The following is a 19191-nucleotide window of genomic DNA, read 5'->3' on the forward strand; positions in this document are numbered from 1 at the left end:
CTGGCAGAAGGAAAAAAGACCAGGTTCAGTCAGAGAGTTGTAACTGTGCAAAGTCCTGGCACTGTTGTTTCATGTGTCCTTGTGCAGAGAGGGGATGAGGAGAGTCAAAAGTGGGAAACAATAGCCCCAGCTCAGCTGAAATGTTTTTATTGTGTGTATTCTCCCCTCAGCACTGTGTCACTCACCTGCTCTGCTTTTATGGGTGAATCGATGGAGAGCACAACGGACTGAAGTACCTGGAGGGGCCTTCAAGCAATCTGGAGAGGGACTTTGAACAAGGGCCTGGAGTGCAAGGACAAGGAGGAATGGCTTCCCACTGGCAGAGGGCAGGGTTAGATGGGATACTGGGGGGAAATTCTCCCCTGTGAGGGTGGTGAGGCCCTGGCACAGGTTCCCCAGAGAAGCTGCGGCTGCCCCATCCCTGGAAGTGTCCAAGGCCAAGCTGGACACCGCTTGGAGCAACCTGGGATAGCGGAAGGTGTCCCTGCCCATGCGATGATCTTTGAGGTCCTTTCTAACCTAAACCATTATTTAACTGAGTATCTGATGTGCTGGCACTGGCTGCTAACAATGAGATCCTCATTTTGGAAGAAAATTCATTTTGGCTGTAGTGTGGGATTTGAGGGCAGGCGGGATTGCACTTCTGTGAGTGTAAACCTTTTGTGGGTGCCAGTCACCTGGTGACTATATAAAAGCTGAACATCATTAAACACCGGCAGCTACCCTGCCTGGAAGCAGTAGATTTAACTGTGGCATTGTCAGCAACGAGAAAGCCAGACCAGACCTAAACCTGGTTCTGCTGGAGCCTGGCCAGGTAAGGAGGAAGAGAGAAGCATGAAGGTGTGGTTGAGACAAGGATAGTCCGGTGTTAGTTTACACATTCCATTAATTAGTGCTGCATCGGGGCTGTTGGCAGATCATCAGAGACTTGATTTTAAAACGATGTTCCCAACAGCAAAGGGGAACCCAGCTTTGTGGAACGCTGGTGGTGGCTCATTCCCTCTCAGCTGTGTATTAACCGACATTAAGGAGTTCAACCCTTAAAATGTTTGGAGCGCCCACCCTGTTACGGTAAGTGCATAAACCTGATTTTTAGAGTGGCTTTCACGGTTCTGGTCAGAATTACAATATTTATCTACAGAGCTGGTATGGAGGCCTGGCTCTGCTCTGGGGAGCTCTACGGTGTCAGAGTGGTGCCTACAAACGAGTCTTAAAGCAAATTGAGGAAGAGGGTTTGGCCGGCTGTGGCATTTGCATCTGCTCAAGGCTGAAGCTGTTGCTTCACGAAAAGAAAACCGCGGGTGAGCTTGGTGCAGAAACGGTGCTGGATAGAAATAACAAACCCCAAAAAATGGACCGAGGGCTGGTGCCAGCCGCGGTGTTAAAGGCCGTGCCCGTGAGCTCTGTCTCAGCGCTACAGAGCTGCAACTTGTGTGGGAACTGTTTGGTGGTGGCAAACAATCTGACATTTCCAAACAACTGGTTTCCAAACCTGCCCTTTAGGTGATGATTTGGGCAATCGCTCAGTCCGGGGGAACTGGCGCAGGTAACCTGGTTTGCCCCCAGCCGCCCTGACGCTGGAAGCCCAGTGTTTGCACAGGGGCAGGGGGATGAGGCGGGGGACGCGGGGGCTCGTGTCCCCCCGAGGCGGACGCGGGGAGCCCGCAGCGGGGCTCGGCGGCAGCGGGACCGGCCGGGGCTCTGCGCTGCGTCCCGCGGGGAGGCGAGGCGGGGCCGCGCGGCCCGGGGGGGAATAAAACACTGGGGAAAAAAATTTATAAATAAACAAAAGAACAAAACACACCCCAAGAGCGGCTTACAAGGGGCGGGCGGGCAGGATGCGGCTGCTTGGGGGGAAACCTACCCCTCCCCGGGGCGGAGCGGGGCCTCCCTCTCTCCCTCCCTCTCTCCTTCCATCTCTCCCTCCCTCCTTCCCTCCCTCCTTCCCTCGCTGCCGCCGCCGGAGCGGAACCGAAAGCGAAGGCGGCGCCGGGCAGCCGTGCTCCGGCCCAGCGCGGCGGAGGCTGCGGGGGCTGCGGGGTCCCGGGGTCGCTCCCCGCCAGGTCGGTGCTGCGGGAGCTGGCGGGGAGGCCGGGCGGGCCCGGGCGGGGGATGCGCCCGCGGTGGCGGAGACAAAGCCGCGCCCGGAGGGACCGGGCGAGCGGGGGCGGCCGGGCCAGGGATGGAGCGGGGATGGAGCCGGGGCTGGGGCTGCTCTCCGGGCGGCGAACGGCATCGCCTCCGGACGGGGCTCTCGTGGCCGGCCTGTGCGGACACTCCCGCGGTGCGGGCTCGGTGCTGTCATTTCCCCATCCCGCTCCGGGGAGCTGCGCCGTGGCCGCCGGGGCCCCGCGGACATCCCGCTGCCGCCGGCCCCGACACGTGCTGCGGGACCCGGCGGGTGCCGGCATCCCGGGCGCGCCATGGGACCGGGTGGCCACACCGCGTGCCCCACAGACCCCACGGGGCTCCTGCCCGGGGATGGAGGGGCGAGATCAGGGGTGCCAGGGAAAGATAGGCCATGGGGTTGGGAAAAGAGGGGATTTTTAAGGTCAAGAGGCAAGTGAGAGTCCAGGAAAAGGTGAAGGGGGTGGAGTTGATGGAGCGGCTGTGTACAGGGGACAGGTCTCATTAGAAGCCACAGGTTGGGTTGCTGCGAGTGACGGAGCGTGGTTAGGAAGTGGGATGCAGCCCTGCAGCCACGTGCACGGCACAGAGCATCAGGAGCATGAAGGTAACATTCAAGACCAAGAGCAGAAGTGAGATGACCACGGGAAGCTACTGTGATGGAGCTGTGGGCTGACTGCAATGCTGCAGGGGCAGAAACCACCCCTGGGAACAGGACCTGGTTGTCCTCAGGGCCAGGGGGACCACACTGGGGAGAGGATGTGTGGTGACTGTTGGAAGGCACCGGAGTTGCCTTCATGGCCCGCAACCAGAGAGACAGCCCCTCTCCTGGGAGAACGAGCCCCATCCGTCTCCTGGCCCCTCTCCATGAGCACTTTCTCTTGGGAAAAACAGCCAACAGACCCCAAAAGCCCATACCTGAGTGTGCTGTGAGGGGTGTCTGATGGACCAGTGCTGTTCTGGGGAAGGCTGTTACCACTTTGGGGAGGTAATTTGGAGGAGCCTTTGCTTTCAACTCAGCCCTAATGTCTTTTAAAGTGCAGAAGTGCTCTCATTTCCTCTCTTGTGGGCATCATGGGCTGGAGCTGATGTTTCCAGGAAAACTGGGAGTCGCTTGGCAGTGCTGAGCAAGGTGATGGGGATGCCCTGAGCTCATCCTGGCCCGTGCTCAGCACCATCTCTGGAGCTTATGCTCTTTTGGGATGCTCATTATATATTGTTTCAGCAGTATTAGGGAGTATCCTCAAAATTATAAAAAAACCTCGGTAAAGACGTTTTTGTGACTCCTGTTGAAACCTGCTGCTGGGTGTTGTGACACTACAATGCTACCGGCTTGGCTTTGCATTTTTTCCCCAGTTCTTTTTACCCTGTGCTGGCTGGGCCAGGCAGCGCAGGAGGCTCTTCCATTCACCCTGGGGCGATGACAAGCTTTGCTGCTTGGGCACAGCGACCTGTCCTAGATGGGGCATGGATGCCTGTTTCCAGTATCTCATAAATTTGGGTGTCCTCTTGACTTCTAGAGAAACTGCCGAGAGATTTTTTCCCATTAAAGTCAGGTGGGGGATGCATATGGTCTTTGTATACTACAGTGACTAATATATTTCTGGCAAGGTCTGTGCTCACCCGTAGGAAGGGAAACTGTGATCGATGCCCCCGTTGCTGCAGATGACACCACTCTTGGCACGGGCACTTCCACCGCTGACCCTGACCGGGGAAAGCAAAATAGCCACTGGACTCTGCCCAGGGAGACCAATAACTGCCCCAGGCTGGCCCTGCTTGGCTTTTAACTAACCTTCAGCAATAGCAGGGGAGAATCTCTGCGAGTAAAATCAGCCCTGGTTTTGGTGTTTTGAGTTCAATAAACAGCTTAAGTTGGCGTTTGTGAGCTGACCCCCACGGAAGGATGGATGCAGGGGTCACTGCCGAGCTGCCACCAAGTCTTACCCCCTTAGGAGGGTCTGATCCTGACACTGTGGCTGCCTTGCCACAGGGAAGCACGCGTGGGGAAGGCGAGTGTGCGGCCCCCGCATCTGGGGAGAGAAACAGCTCTGGGGAGGGAAGGGCAGGCTGAGGCATCCGTAGGCTCTGATTTAAATCCGAGCAGTCAGTGCTGCCTGCGAGGTGTCACCCTCTGCACTCGCCCAGAATCGGTCGGCATGTTCCCCTCTGGAGGTGGCCACATCCAGCAGGGCCCAGGCAGGGCCCACACGCTCTCAGCAGAGCTGGGGCGGCCCGAGGGGGCTGTGAAAATCCCTCACCCTCGCAGGGGCTGATTTCACTCCCATTCGCTTCCGCTCGAGCCACGTGGACTCTGAGCGAGAGGGAGAGCTGCTGCCAGGGTTTCGCAGACCTCTTTTCATTTTAATATCCCTCTCCTTGCTGAATTAGATGCGAGACTGATTGCTTCGATAATCCTGCTGCAGCCGCTATGGGTTATATATGGATTGCAGCCAAAAGCTGTGCCGATAAATCATTCCTATACACCAGGCTGTTATATTTCCTGAGGATTTTGTGGGCATGTGCTGCTCCCTTTTACATAAGGATCTGCTGGAGTTCATACCAGAATGTGCTGCTTTTCCCCAGGCAAGGGCCTGGATGGGTTGGTGTAGCCAAAGCCCCCAGGCTGTATTTTCTCTCTTTGGGATTATTGCCCTCATTTCAGCTATTTACTTTTCTCTCTGGCTGGGAATACAGCTGTTCACCTCCTCCTCCTCAGCCTCCTCATGTGCTTATTAAGGATAACAGGGCTGTGTTCAACAGTGTGACCCCACTTTTGGGTTTCTCTCAGAGGAGGTGTCATCTCAGAGGGCAATTTCTGAAAACCCCCATCCTCCAACCCTTTGCACACACTCAGAGGGAAAACCCATCTGATTTCCCACTCCAGCTGATGTTAGGATGGGGCTTGGATGACTTTTAGTTCACAGAGCCTGGGGAAGCCTGCTTGAATTAATCAGACTTGATATGTTTATCCTGGTCAAGCCAATTAACTCCCGCCGGCCAGGACACGCTCAGCTCTCAAGTGTGACTGAGACTTCATAACTCTATTTTGCTCAAGCCTGGCAAAGTTTATCAGGAACGCTTGGAAATCGGGATGCAGGCAATTCTCTGGGGGCAGGATGGGATGCCCAGCCGTGCTGTGGCACCGCTGGGGACCGATGTTGCTACCAGTGATGTTCCTGGGGTGGTTTCATCCCAAGGCTGCCCTGATGAGCTGCCTTTTTTGGTGCGGCCACAGAGCACGGTGAGGGTAGAGGGCATAGCATTCTGGATCAGCTCCGGCTTCAGGGCAGCTATTTATATGTGCCCACTGGAGGGGTGCCCAAAGCAAGCCAGGCAAATTGCCTTGAGATGCATCCCTGTGAATTCAGGATGAATGGGGGGGGCTGCCTGTTTGTTTTAATCCATTTGGGAGTGCATTAAAACACGCTGCCGTGGGCTGCCAGCAGCACTGCGGGGAGAATTTGGCTTGGCTGGTGGCTCCCAGCTCTCTCATCCAGCAGAGCCCCATCCAGGAGCGGATTCAGCCCCACGAAACCTGGCGTTTCTGGAATAGTTTGTCCTTGTTGCTGTTCGTTGGCTTATTTATAGCCTCCCCATCCCTGTGCTTCTCCGTGCCTCGGAGCAGCGAGCGGTGCCGCGTTGGCTTCAGCTCCAGGCCAGTCCCACTTGGGCACAAAAGCTCCGGTTTATAGATCAGTGTTGAAAACAGCAATTAGGCCATTGTGAAGCCTCGAGGAGGGGGAGATGATTTGATTTCTGTACTTGACCCATAATTTCTGCTGGGCTGATTCAGAGTGGTTGTGCTGCGGGTGCAGCACGGAAACTTCAATGGAGATGAGTGGAGCTAATTTTAACTGGCCGCCTCGTCGAGGTGTGGGAACCAGGCAGAAAAATGCCTCAAACCCTGTTCCTGCTTCTGGGCTGGTTGTTTCAGGATATTTTTTTCGCTTCCTTCTGTGGCAACTTGTTAACCTAGAAATTAAAAACAGCACCAGTGTTGGGGCAGGGAAGAGGGATGGTTTAGAGCCAACCAACCACTGAACAGCCCCAGGTGCTGTGGGGCGCCTGGCACGTGTGAATCAACATAATTTTCTCCTCTTTTTTAATTATCACTTAATTATTTGATTTTTTTTTAAAATTCTTTGTTGCTAACAGTTTTCTCTACCTCAAGGTTTGGGGACCTGAGTTTTGCACAGAAGGCCACAGGGCGAGGAAGAGAAATCGCTGGCAATGATAGGCTGTGGGAGGAAGCAGTGAGCCAGGGGGCTGGTCCTACACCCCACGCTTGGTAAGTGAGTCCCTGTGCCCCTGAACTGCTTTGTCTGAGGGGGGGGTTGGCAAAGATGTGCTCACTTTGAGCAGTAAAGTAGGGAACTCAGTGGTATTTATGCCGGTATAGTGCAATTCTGGATCCTGCCCTTTAACCCCTTTGGAGTATTTCCATAGTGGAGATGATGGAGTTGTTATTCCCTGGAGGTGTTTAGGTAAAGGGCATGGGAGGAACAGTAGTGACAGCCCTGGGGTTGAGGCTGGCTCCGGCCTGAGGTCTGTCCCATGGCAGGGTGATTGTGCATCCTGGTGCCATCCTGCACCACTGCCCTTGGCTTTGCCATTCCCTATGGAATGAATAAATCAATCTGTAGCACAATGACAAGCAGGAAATCCTGCTTTCCGGAGAGCCTGGCTGACCCACCCTGTGTTTGCAGGCACATCTCCCCGCCACAGCATGGCCAGGATGAGGCCATCAGTCTCTCCACACTGCCACATGTCCCCGGCAGCTTGCCTGCCCCACGGCCCCTCTGCTGCACTGGAGGCTGCGGCCGCCAAGCTCCCGCGGCGCTGCAGGACCCCCCAGCGCTGAGCCCCGGCCACACCAGCATGGCCTCGCTCATCGTGGTGACCGAGCACGACGCCACGGGGAGCGCAAGCGAGGAGGAGATGGACGTGCCCAGCAGTGAGGGCTTTGGGGATGGCCGGAAGCTGCACCTCTCCGGCCGCAAGCTGTCCCTGCAGGAGCGGCCGCAGCCTGCCCGCTCACCTGGGAATGGCAACGGCGCCAGCGAACGCTTCATCTACCCCTCCCTCCCTTACTCCCCGGTGACGTCCCCACACTCCTCCCCACGGCTGCCACGGCGGCCGACGGTGGAGTCCAACCGTGTGTCCATCACGGGATTGCAGGTGAGGGGGATGAACATTACAGGTGAGAAGGGTGAATGCTGCTCCCACAGTTCTCCTGCCCCCATCTGCCTGGATTTCCCCACCGTGGCATTTCTTCTCACTTGTTTTTTTTTGGGATAAACCCCTACGGCATGTTTGCATGTGTGTGGCAGAGGGCAGTGGGACATGCTGGGCCATGGGGACAGCCCTCAGGGAGGCGAGATCCCAACTCACCAGTTTTTGTGCCTTTTGCTGATGCCACCAACTCTCACAGCTGTTTGGTGGAAGCCAGGAGTGTACCACAAGTTTCTTTATTCCTTAAAAATAAGAAACAGAGAAGTTCACTGAGACCTAAAGAGAAAACAGCCCTGCCTGCCCCGAGCCTGACAGAAAACAGGCAGCAAGAGGCTGCTTTGCCCAGAAGAAATAAAATTACTTGGCACCAGGTTGCCAGCATTAAACCCCTCAGGGCTCTCCCGGTCCGTTGCTCTTGTTCCACATGAGTGGGCAGGACAGGATCGCCTGCCCGGCCGTTAACGTTTGCAATTAGCCATCTATAAACACACCAACGTGTGGCTTAGTGGGTGGCTTTTGTGGCTCATGAATCAAAGCTGCCCAGCTCCACATGGGTGCTTGGGTAGAGCAGGACGGGGCGTGAGTTTGCAGAGAAAGTTTTGCTGGAGATTTAAAAGAAGAGCGAACGCGAGCGGTTTTGTGGCTCATGCCAAACTTCCCCGCTCTCTCCCCACAGGACTGTGTGCAGCTCAACCAGTACAAGCTGAAAGATGAGATCGGGAAGGTGAATATTGGGTTTGGGGTGGGATGAGGGGTTTTGGGGTGGGAGAGCGTCAGGCTCGCTTTCACTTTCCAGTCATGGGAATGCTTCAGAATGGGAGCAGTCCATCCACTTGCCATGGCAGTTCTTTGTTGCTTCCTGTTCGGTTCTGAGTGGTGCCAATTGAATTGTATATTTTAAAGATTATTATTAATTTTCCCCCTTTGCTCTCCCTCCCACGCAATGGGGCATTTGAAGCTTTTCTTTGCTGTCAGTGTGATGTCAGACTGTACACCCCCCTGTTCCTCCCAGCATCGCCCACCAGCTCTGTGATCCCTGTGGGGTGGGTTTGCGGAGGAGCCCAGAGCCAGGTTTGGTGATGTGGGTTTTTTGGATTGTCCCTAACTGCTGCCCCATGGCTGTGCCCCCTCTCCAGGGCTCCTACGGGGTGGTAAAGCTGGCCTACAACGAGGACGATAACACCTACTATGTGAGTAGCTCAAGGCCCTAGAGCCCGCAGCAGGGCAAGGTGGGAGGGGGATGGATCCCCTCTGCTGACTCCCTGCCCCATCCCACCAGCCACATTTTATCCTTGACTAGCCCCAAATTCCACATTTGTTCCCCTCTTGCAGGCAATGAAGGTTCTCTCAAAAAAGAAGCTGATGAGACAGGCGGGCTTCCCCCGTAAGTGGCACAAAACCTTTTGGTTGGGGGATGTTTTGGGGATCCTGGGGGATTGTTCCTGACTGGACACATCCGTGCCTTTCCCACAGGCCGCCCGCCGCCCCGCGGGGCCAAAGCTGCTTCTGAGGGCTGCCTGCAGCCCAGAGGGCCCATCGAACAGGTCTACCAGGAGATTGCCATCCTGAAGAAGCTGGACCACCCCAACGTGGTGAAGCTGGTGGAGGTAAGCGCTGGCTTCCTTCCAAAACTCATCCTTGAGCGTGATGGAGCCTGGATGCTGCAGGGATGGGCTACACCTTGTCTTGGGTGAAGGGGAGTGACCCCAGAAGGGAGCAAGGGCCTAAGGTCCTGCCTTAGGGAGAATTGTGTTTTCCTTGGTTTAGAAGGAAACACCTCCTCACCTCCCAAAAGATTTTTTCTTTCCTGCCCAGAAATGGAAATGCAGAAAAATATTGCTTCTGTGGAGGAAGCAAGTGCTGAGACAGGTTTTGGGGATGAACTGGTGTTTCTGTGCAGGTTCAGCTGTGCAGCTGCCTTGCCCTCCACCCACTGCCTGTATGAAACAGTCCAAAAATCAAGAATTAAGGATGAGCAGGCTGGAGTTTATTTGGCTCATGAGTCAGATGATGCTTCCTGTGTGTTTTAAATATTTGCTTCCTTGAAGTACAGCTACATCTCTGTCCTCTTTTTTTCCCTACTCTTGTGGGTAGAAACTCAGAGATGAGCAGACCGTGCTGATGGTGCAGATGGTGCAGAACTGAGATGGCTGCTAAATAAAATATCACAATTTTTAATTTGCAAGGCTTTCTTGGCACTGTTTAATTGCCTTTTTGCTTCCTTTGGCAGGTCCTGGATGACCCCAGTGAGGATCACCTGTACATGGGTAACTGCCCACTGCCCTGGGGTGTCAGAGGGATGGGGCAAAAGGTTCCCACTGTGTTTTAGAGCAGTTTTGTGTGCGGGGCTGGGTCTCTTCTTCACTTTGGGTATAGCCTGGATGTGCTGGAGTAGCAAATAGGATGAGGTTTGGGTAGGGAACAGAGACAAGAGTGCTTTATAGCACTTTATTGGCATTAATTCGGTGCCAGGGCATGTTTTGCCATGAGAGCACCAGCACTGATGTTCTCAGCTTTGAAGCCGGGCTGATAGAAAGTAGTTTTTATTTCTTTGACTTCAGGGAAAAAGGCACGAGTTAATGATCCAAGGTACAAATGAGCCACATTCCAACCTGCCTGGCAGACTGCAGTTGTTTGCTTGATGTAAATACAAAACTCTTGGAGAAGGCATTTCTTTTCCATCATTTATGTTCAGCCTGTACTAGTGGAGGAGTGTGTGAGGCCAAGCGCAGAGGTTTGCTCGGGGTGTGGGCTCTGCTTTTTTGGTGGCAAACTGAGGGTTTTTATGTGCCGTGGAGGGCACTTCATGATGCTGAAGCTGCAGCACTGAGAAGATAGTTGGCAGCATCCCCTTAAGTGAAAATGGGAGCAACCCAAATGCCACATGCCTTGCATAAGACGGCATCTCCTTTTTAAAAATAACATATTATTTTTAGAATTTTTGTCATTAAAATAATTGCTTTTGTGCTGAGACTGCTTGCAGGAGCCATACCCTGTAAGCGATCCGTAATCACCTTCTCTTTTGTGTTGCAGTGTTTGAACTGGTGAAGCAGGGGTGAGTACTGAATTCCAGATTAAATCCTACTAACACTTGAACATGAGATGGGTTTGTGGGTGGCAGAGCTTGGCCACCCAAGGTGGGAATGGGGTACAGAGGTGATGGGGAGGTTCATGGTGGGGCTTGAGGTCTGAGTAGCGTCTCCCCAGCCCGGTTACAGCTGAGTACACCCTGCAGGTGCCTGTGTTTGGGGTTGTGTGCTGTCACCAGCTGGTGACAAAGCCTTCGGGCCCTGTTTCAGCACATCCAGGTAGGGAATGAACTCTGTTCTCTGTTGCCTTTGCAGCCCTGTGATGGAAATCCCAACCTTGAAACCTCTCAGCGAGGACCAGGCTCGGTTCTATTTCCAGGATCTGATCAAGGGCATTGAATACTGTGAGTGTCTCTGCAAAAATGATGGGATTTCTTATTTTTGGGTTTTTTTCTAAACACCTGGAGCTGGCCTTTCTGCTGATGTGCAGTGCTGTTTCTGGTGGCTTATGCTGCACAGGGGCTTTTAAAGCTGGGGCTGGTTGTGGCATTAGCAGAAGGGCTTAGGCCACATGGAGCCCTTGTGGCTCCTTTGCTGCAGAGCAGCAGACCAGTGCTGCTGCACCACTCGTTGTCCCTCTGGCTGCAGTGCACTATCAGAAGATAATCCATCGGGATATTAAACCTTCCAACCTCCTCGTGGGGGAAGATGGGCACATCAAGATCGCCGACTTCGGAGTGAGCAACGAGTTCAAGGGAGCTGATGCCCTCTTAACCAACACAGTGGGCACTCCTGCCTTCATGGCCCCAGAGACGCTCTCAGAAACCAGGAAAATCTTCTCTGGAAAGGTATTTAATAGCAGTTTGAAGGGTCTTGGACTAACCTTGCACACATTGTCTGTTGTAGATTTAACTATGCTTTCTTCATTCTGCAGGCTTTGGATGTCTGGGCCATGGGGATCACCCTGTACTGCTTCGTGTTTGGGCAGGTAATGAGATGGTTTTTCAGTGCTGTTGGTGTTTGGGGGGGTTGGTTTGTGCCTCCCATGTTACAGGTAAGCAGTGGCACTGGCACCTTGTGTCCCTGTTCGAGCTGAGTGGAGATGAGGATGTGTGGATGGAAATGGGAAACCTTTGCCTGTCCCTTGAATGGGTGCAGCCAAAAGGGTTGTGTTTTTCTTCTTCCCCAGTGGAAAAAATTCTGTGCCTCGGCAGATTTTTTAGGAAGGGAGCTCTTATAGCAATTCGTAATTTTTGGTTAAATGTTTTTTTCATTGTGTCTATAAGTAGACATTGGTGTAATAGGAAATCTTCTGGAATTTCCCTGTAACTGGATCTTTGCTATCGTTCATACCCTATGAGATCCTGATGTTCCTCTGGCTGCCCCACTGCTGCCTCTTAATGGAGATTGTTGCTTTCTTCATTGCTTTTTTTCTTCATGGTAGTGCCCTTTTATGGATGAAAGGATCTTGAGTTTACACAATAAAATCAAGACCCAAACGTTGGAGTTCCCAGACCAGTAAGTACTCAAAAACAAAAACAACCCATCAATCCTTATTTTACAGCTCATTGCAGTTGCTTCTCAAGCACTCCCTGGGTAGGGCTGGCCCTGCTCTTCTGTGGTTTTGCAAAACCCAGGCTTTGAGTTGGCCTCTCCCTGCTCTGCCCTGTGGGATCACACTTCACATTGCCTCATAAGGGGTTATTTTGCTTTTTCGGGGGGTTTGGAGAGGAGGGGGTGTATGAGGACCCGAAGTTGCATCCTTGCTGGGGCTGGAGTCCAGCCCCTCTGCCTGGGAAGGCTCACAGTGGCTGGCACTGAGGTGACCAACAGAGACAGCATTCATCCCTTTCCCCATCTCATCTCTCCCTTCTTCCTTCCACAGGCCAGAAGTTACAGACTTCTTGAAGGATTTGATCACAAGGATGTTGGATAAAAATCCTGAATCTAGGATTTCGGTCCCAGAAATCAAGGTACTGACCCAGCTTCCTGGTGCTGGCTGTGGCTTCACTTCTGTTGGGTTCTCCTTGCTTGGCTTTTTTTGGGAGTCAGTTTGATCGCGCCAGGCTAGGTCCTCCCCCTGTGCCCAGGGCCCCTGGGCAGGTAAGTCCCAGCTCCTTCCCCTGCTCTGGGACCTGCTCAGCTTTGGGACCTTTGGTGCCTATAGAAGTCACAGGCAAAAGGAAATCCCCTGAGTACAGTATTTCCTCTGCTACCAGGAAAGTACTGTGCAACAGCATTTCGCAGGAGATTTCTGGTCCTTCGCCCCTGCGGGAGCCTGGAAGGGGCGAGAAGCTGAGAGAATGGAGACCAAGGTAGGGGGAAAGGATTGCGGGGGAATTGCGAAACCATTTTGTGCTCCTCCTGCAGCTGACCAAGTTACCAGTGTGTGGGCAAGGAGAAACAGGGGTTCTGCCTTCAGCCATGGATTAAACCAGGTTCAGGATGAGGGCTCGGTGGGTCTCCCCATTACTGCTGCTCATACGTATGGACTGGAATAAATCTCTCCTGCCTCTTGATGCTGCTTCATCCATAAGATGAGAGTGAAGATAGGTCTCCTTCCCTAAAGCCCAGAGATCCCAGTGCTGTAGGTCACCAAGGTTATGGCTTGGTTGTGTAGGTGGGGCTAGTGCTGGCTCTGAATGAGCCACACCACAGCATTTTCTGCTCTGGACTGTGCAGTTCCTGGCAGCACCGGGGTGAGCTGGCTCACCAGTGAGATGGCACATCCCTGCCCTGCTCCCTGGCGTTTCAAGGAGCACGTAGGAGCCATAGCTTGGACAAGGAGATGCGTTTGCCAGGCTTGTGTTGTTTGAGTTATGAAAAAGAGGAAATCATTCCTGACAGGCTGTATTATTAATTGAAGTTGCACCCTTGGGTCACCAAGAACGGAGCGGAGCTGCTGCCCACGGAGGATGAGAACTGCACCCTCGTCGAGGTGACGGAGGAGGAGGTGGAGAATTCAGTGAAGCACATTCCCAGCCTGGCCACCGTGGTGAGTACAAAGGAGTTGATGGTCTGTGGATGTACAGCAGGGTCCACGCTGCCTGCTGGGGTGGCCCTGAGCAGCTGGAGTTTGCTGCTGAAGGACAGAAGCATTGGACAGGATTAGAGCAAAGACCTTCCCTCTCTTGGAAACAAGTGCTGTAAGACACTTCAGTGTCTCAGGGTCTCAGCAGCTCACTGGGTGTGGCTGTATCCCACAGTGCAAGGGAATATTTTAGAGCAGTTCCAAAGGTAACTGTCAGTGGGTTGCTGGTCTTCACACTTGAGCTGGCTGCCCAAATATCACTGTATTTACTCAGGGCAAAAGAGCATCTGGTCCAGAACCTGCCCATGGCTGGGAGCAGGTGTTTTGGCCAGGCACAAGGAGCTCCTGCCCTGTTCTGCCTGTCCAGCCATAGGGGCTGTGGGAGCTTCTTAGGATGGAGATTTTATCTGGGCCACGACATGCATCAGCCCCCGCCTGGAGCTATTCTTGGTGACTTCATCTCATCTCTTTTCAAGCTCATATTTTTACTCTCTGCAACCCACTGTGGTGGTGAGAACCACATTGTAACTCTGTTCTGTGTGGAAGGTGAAAAATCCTTTGTGGTTTTAAACCTAATGATTTCTTTGGGTGCTGCCAGCCCTTGCCATTCACAGTTCCCTGGCATGGTGTTATCTGCCTGCAGGCACCCAGGCTGTGATGTTTTTGAAGAACAGGTTTCCCTTTGAAGCCCCTTTTCCATCTCATAGCTGTGCCCACATCTGGCCTTGTTTCTGGAGCTCTCTCCCTTTGGGGTGCGCTGCAGAAATCTCACTGACCACAGACATTTGAATATGCAAATGTACCTTGTGCTGCTCAGGCTGAAAAAGCAGATGTTGCTCTAAAGAGATCACCATTGATGAGGGGTTTACCCCCTTTTTCCTGTTCGGAGGGGACTTGATCAGTGGGCTCAGTGCTCCCAGCCCTGTTGAAATCCAGGTGTGTTCAGCACAGCTCAAGGCAAATGAGATTTTACTGTACCTCTTTGACTCTTAAATAACACACTGGCAGATGTGGTATTTTCACATTCGCATTTGATCTTCAGAATTACCCTCTGGTGCCTGATCGTTGTGCAGCCAAGTGCAGGCGTTGACACTCCAGTATGAAATTCACTCGTGGCTTTGACTCTTGCATAAAACACCCTCCCCTTTGGACATGGAAGGGTTCTCTGTGCGCCCTGGCGAGCAGATGCATGAGGCACAGAGGAATGAGAACAACATCAAATGAAGCTAAGGGCTCTCAGGGATGCACCTGCCGAGACAGAGTCCAGTGCTGCTCACCTTGTCGTCTGCTCCCACCAGCAAAACAAGCTGGGGGATGCCAGGGAAGAACCCTGGCACATCTCTGTTCCCACCAGTCTCTGATTGGTAACTTTGTGTTTTGCAGCCAAAGCTGGACAAATGGCCAGCTTTTCAGTTTGGTTTCAGATGAACATTAAGGTAAAATCATGCCAGTTCTTAACCCTCTCCCTTTCCAGTGAATTATTCTGCCAGGTAATCATGGAGAACTGGGAATTTGCAGATACTGAATGCAGTAATCAGTAAAACCTAATTCTGGGGAGGAAATAAACCTCCCAGACTTGGCTTTGCTCTCCTTTCTAGCCTCTTACACCTAGTGTGGCTCTCACCTGCAAGAGTTTCAGATGAGGATACAGCCCCTGTATTAAGCAGCTGGAGACTTGCAAAGATGCTTCCTTCTGATTTCTGTTCTTTTAATAGAGAACTTTGACTTACTTTCACTAGTTTTTTTAATTACTTGGGCATGAAAGTTGGATGTTCCTGTTGCTCTTGAATGGAGGAAAAGCAACTCTGATGAACTACATTCTGGTTTTGCAGATCTTGGTTAAAACGATGATCCGGAAGCGATCCTTTGGGAACCCGTTCGAGGGGAGCAAGAGGGAGGAGCGGTCATTGTCTTCCTCTGGGAACCTGCTGCCGTAAGTGTCATCACCTCACCTCAGCCCCAAAAGACATTTGCAGCTTTTTCCAATGTTCTGGAGGAGAAATTAAATAGCTGGGCTTTGAAACTTTCATGGGGGCCATGATTGCGACATTCACACACCCTCTGTCTGATCTGTAACTGCTTTATGGGATTTTTGTGACATGGAATAGCCTGCTATTCTGATGGGATGAAAAACATCTTTTTATAGCACTTCCAGCCTGTTATGTGGGGAGAAGTGACACATGCTCCGTGTCCCAAAGATCCCATGGCAGGGAAGGGGCAGAAACTGGTGTCTTGTGGCCTGCTTTGCCTTTTTCTGAGTCACTCAGCAGCTGGTTTATTTCCTTTGAAAACAGGAAACGAAGCAGTGAAGATAACCTGAAATGCAACGACTTGCCCAACGTGGGAGAGGAGGAACTTCTTTCGTGAACGTAGACTTTATGGTTCTGTTGAGCAACTCAATCCAGGGCACGTCACAAAGTGTGCGCTGGGGACGAGGTGACCAGAGCCCACAGCAAACACAGCATGACATGGCGCTATCTCAGTACAATGCTGGATGTAGAGCTCACATAGCAGCATGTTATCACATGTTATCAGACATCCGACTATTTGCCATAAACATGGAACATCTCTGATCACTTGGACTGCTGACTTCTGGTGGGAGAGGCGCTGGTGGACAGCGAAGAGGTGAGCGGTCGTGGTGAGCAGCAACAGGGCTTTGCAGAACAAAACCCACAGCAGCCAAAGGAAAATGTGTTTGGAACTGCTTTTAGCTGGTTTTAATGCCAAATAATTTGCAGGGACTGACGCCGGCGTCCCAGGGGCGCGATGCCCATCGTGTAGCCGTGGGCACGCGCAGAAGGGTGAAGCTTTTGCCAAGTGGGATACACAGCAGTAAAACCAACCACACGTGTGCACTTTGAGAGTTCACGACCTACCAGGAATGTTGTTGCATCTATTTCTTGTCGTTCTGGTTTGTTTTTAATTGACACCTTTTTAACTGCATGGGAACAAAGCAAAAACCCACCTTTTCAGCTTTTTAAAGAATGCCTATCTTTGTGAGCCAAGTTGTATGAAATGGCATCTTCAGGACGTTCAGAAAGTGAGGTTAATTACCTCCTCAGGTAATTAATACCTTTCCAGAGGCCTTGGTGTGACCAGGACTTGGTAAGTTAGGTATTCAGTGTATGAAAGGAAAAGGTATTTAAGGGCTTAAGTTCAGCTTGAACTATTTTTGCTGCAGACTTACAAGTGAAAGGTGGTGTTTAGCTGAATGTTTTAAACAGAAAAAGCACTAACAGTTTGTTTCTAAATCTTTTACTTGATCTAGGTAGATATATTATAAAATATAAAATTCAGGGTAAAATCCTTCACTTCCATGTACATTACATGGTTTACTACAATTAAAAATAATACAACTTATGCTGTTTTTTAAGTATAGACTTAGGGCTTGCTTAGAATTTAAGATCTTAATGATTAGCTAGTAATTTTCAAAGAAATGTTTGTTTTCCAAACTCTTAATCTGGATTCTGGGGCCAATGCTATGTATTTTTTGCAAGTTTGTTACCAGTAATTTGTGAATGCCTGTGGGTCAGAGGCTTGTTAGTAAATTAAGTGTATATCTAGTTCGTGGATTGTTTCTTACGAAGAGCTCTTTCACCTTCAGTCAGATTACTCTGATTATTTGTGGTGCTTGTACAAAATAATAATCTGTCATGTGGTGGGAGAGACTCTGGTGTCCAGACTCACTTTCCCAAGTTCTCTGTGCTTGAACAAAGCTGGAGAATGAGGAGCCAGGGTTTGCCTAAGGAAAGGGGTCACGGTAAGTACAGTTGTTTTGTGGATGGAGTGTGGGACTAGGGGGAAAAGGTCTGGTTGTTTTCCCTTCTCAGTCTGATGTGGTTGTGTGACCTTGAACGAGGCATTTGATGTACCTGACAGAGAAGGAGGATTTGAGTCTCCCAAGCTTGTGAGGGACTGATAAGGTGTAATTCTTTGCCCTCAGGAAGAAGGCACTAGGAGACTGCCAAGTATTTGGATTAATGGTAAGATCTCTGCCTATTAACCCTGGCCATGGATGCCCTGCCTTTAGAAAGTGACTGTTCCCTTGTCTTCCTTTATCCTGGACAGCACAAGCAGTAGCGTGCCGAGGTCCTTGGCCCCGCTGCAGTCAGACCTGGCCTGGTAATTCCTGGTTAGGACTGGTTTTTGTTAAAGCCAGGACAGCATTAGCAAGGGTGCAGATGCCTACCCAAACTGTCCCTTACGCCTTTTGATCACTTGAAACGATGTTCCCCCCGAATTGCAATTTATTATGGAAACATTGTGCTGCTGGCCTCTCCAAAGCCAGTGAGGACAGGACAGTTGGTGGTTTAGGAGCAATACTATGGAGTCTGGAGCCATAAGACACGCACTGTTTTCCTCCCATTTTAGTCCGAGGCTATGCCAAAGCCCTGCAGCTTCAGCTATGGGAAAACCAAACAGGTAACTTGGGGGCCAGCATGACGACAGCTGCCTGCTCCCTCTTTCCTACAAAGGACTTTTCATTGTGGAAATGTGTGTGAGTGGGCAGCCTGGTTCTCTAACCCTGCAAATGGACTTGATCTGCCAAAAAAAAATGTAAAAAGCTAGGGGATCTGATTCTTTGTAGCTAGTGCATAGTAATGTGTGTGGTGTGTTTGCTAGAGGTGTGTTGTAGAGATCTCTGTGCTGCCCATCCCTGGTTGTGATTTGTCAGGTGAGACAATTTACATTGACCAAACAGGTCTGCCAGGTGTAACGCAGCTTCTCAACAGCTGTACCAGCTCCCTGCTGCCCAGTCAGTCTCTGGGCCTCAGATACTCCCACAGATCAGTGTCTGATTGCCTGCACGGGCTTGGTTCTGAAGGATGCTAAAGCTCAGCACTTCCCCAAGGTGCTCTCCAAACCAAGTATCCCTCAGTGCAGGCTCTGGTGGGGCTGCAGCCAAATGCACGTTTCGGAAAGAAACGCGATGTGGATTTTCCTGGTTGGTCAGCTCTGTTGAAAGCATAAAGCGTGGCCATGTGAGGGAGATCTCTCTAAATGCATGACCTGTTAGAGAAGCTGTACTGTGTATATAAACCTGCTCAGTTCCCCAGCTGCTGTTCCTTAGTAGTAACGCTGGCTTTCTCCTTATAGTGAAGTGAACATTTTGCTTGTGCCTTGGAACTGGGCAATAGCTTGATTTCCCCAACTCCCTTCCTTCCAAGCAAGCCCGGTGCTGACTGTGGGCTTATTGCTGGGTACTAAGCCTTTTTGGCTCCGAAAGCACACAGGAAAGTGCTAAGGGGAAACCAGGCCTCTTGTCTGAGTAGTTTTCCATGGTGGTTCCCTTTTACCTATCAGGCAATCGATCTGTTTCTTTTCTAAGGTCCTGAACTATTCCTGATTTTTATACTGTTTGTTTAATGACAAGGCTTGTGTTTCATTCCTACCCCTTTATTATGCATTTAACTTTATCAGGTGTATCAAGTTTAAATACTGTGTATTTACCACTTTTAAATTATATTACCTAAGAAGAAAGAATAAAGCAACAACTAAGTGTTTTTCCACACAGCTATTCAAGCTTCACTGTACAAGTTGAAATAAATGACATGCAACCAAACCCAGAGTTAGCTGATCAAGTGGAACCATTATTCTGTTTGAGTGGTCTTTATCAAGCTGTAAGAGTTTGGTTGTTGGAAGAGGAATCTGAAAGCACTCTCCTGTGTTAGTGAAGTCTGGTGCTCTACCATTACTGGGGATCTTGGGCTAGGATGAGACCACAGCAGCTCAGGCCACTGTATAATCCAAACTGAGCAATCACATGCATAG

At 51.4% G+C, this 19191-nt stretch overlaps 1 protein-coding gene across 2 annotated transcripts; it reads left to right on the forward strand.

The window, feature by feature from the left end:
* Positions 1–1978: 1978 nt before the first annotated feature.
* On the forward strand, positions 1979–18988 carry CAMKK2 (calcium/calmodulin dependent protein kinase kinase 2). Of its 2 annotated transcripts, none has more exons than XM_032127800.1 (18): positions 1979–2063; positions 6299–6415; positions 6834–7305; positions 8036–8083; positions 8496–8549; positions 8692–8743; positions 8833–8966; positions 9590–9626; positions 10393–10414; positions 10704–10792; positions 11037–11236; positions 11323–11376; positions 11833–11906; positions 12274–12361; positions 12608–12703; positions 13255–13383; positions 15252–15352; positions 15714–18988. In XM_032127800.1, exons 3-18 carry the CDS (start codon positions 7006–7008, stop codon positions 15784–15786), a joined length of 1551 nt encoding a protein of 516 aa, XP_031983691.1. In that variant the 5' UTR covers positions 1979–2063; positions 6299–6415; positions 6834–7005; the 3' UTR covers positions 15787–18988. The 2 variants fall into 2 exon arrangements, with proteins under 2 accessions (XP_031983691.1, XP_031983690.1); XM_032127799.1 differs by having other exon boundaries at positions 1982–2063; positions 6283–6415.
* Positions 18989–19191: the final 203 nt, after the last annotated feature.

The sequence above is a fragment of the Corvus moneduloides genome, chromosome 18, assembly GCF_009650955.1.
Source record: "Corvus moneduloides isolate bCorMon1 chromosome 18, bCorMon1.pri, whole genome shotgun sequence".
Lineage (NCBI taxonomy): Eukaryota > Metazoa > Chordata > Aves > Passeriformes > Corvidae > Corvus > Corvus moneduloides.

Bases quoted from the DNA above. Each gene is read 5' to 3' on its own strand.
- CAMKK2 (XM_032127800.1), top strand. From the start codon at position 7,006: ATGGCCTCGCTCATCGTGGTGACCGAGCACGACGCCACGGGGAGCGCA. The intron at 8,744-8,832 runs GTAAGTGGCACA...CCTTTCCCACAG, and splicing joins GAGACAGGCGGGCTTCCCCC to GCCGCCCGCCGCCCCGCGGG. The intron at 15,353-15,713 runs GTAAGTGTCATC...CTTTGAAAACAG, and splicing joins TCCTCTGGGAACCTGCTGCC to GAAACGAAGCAGTGAAGATA.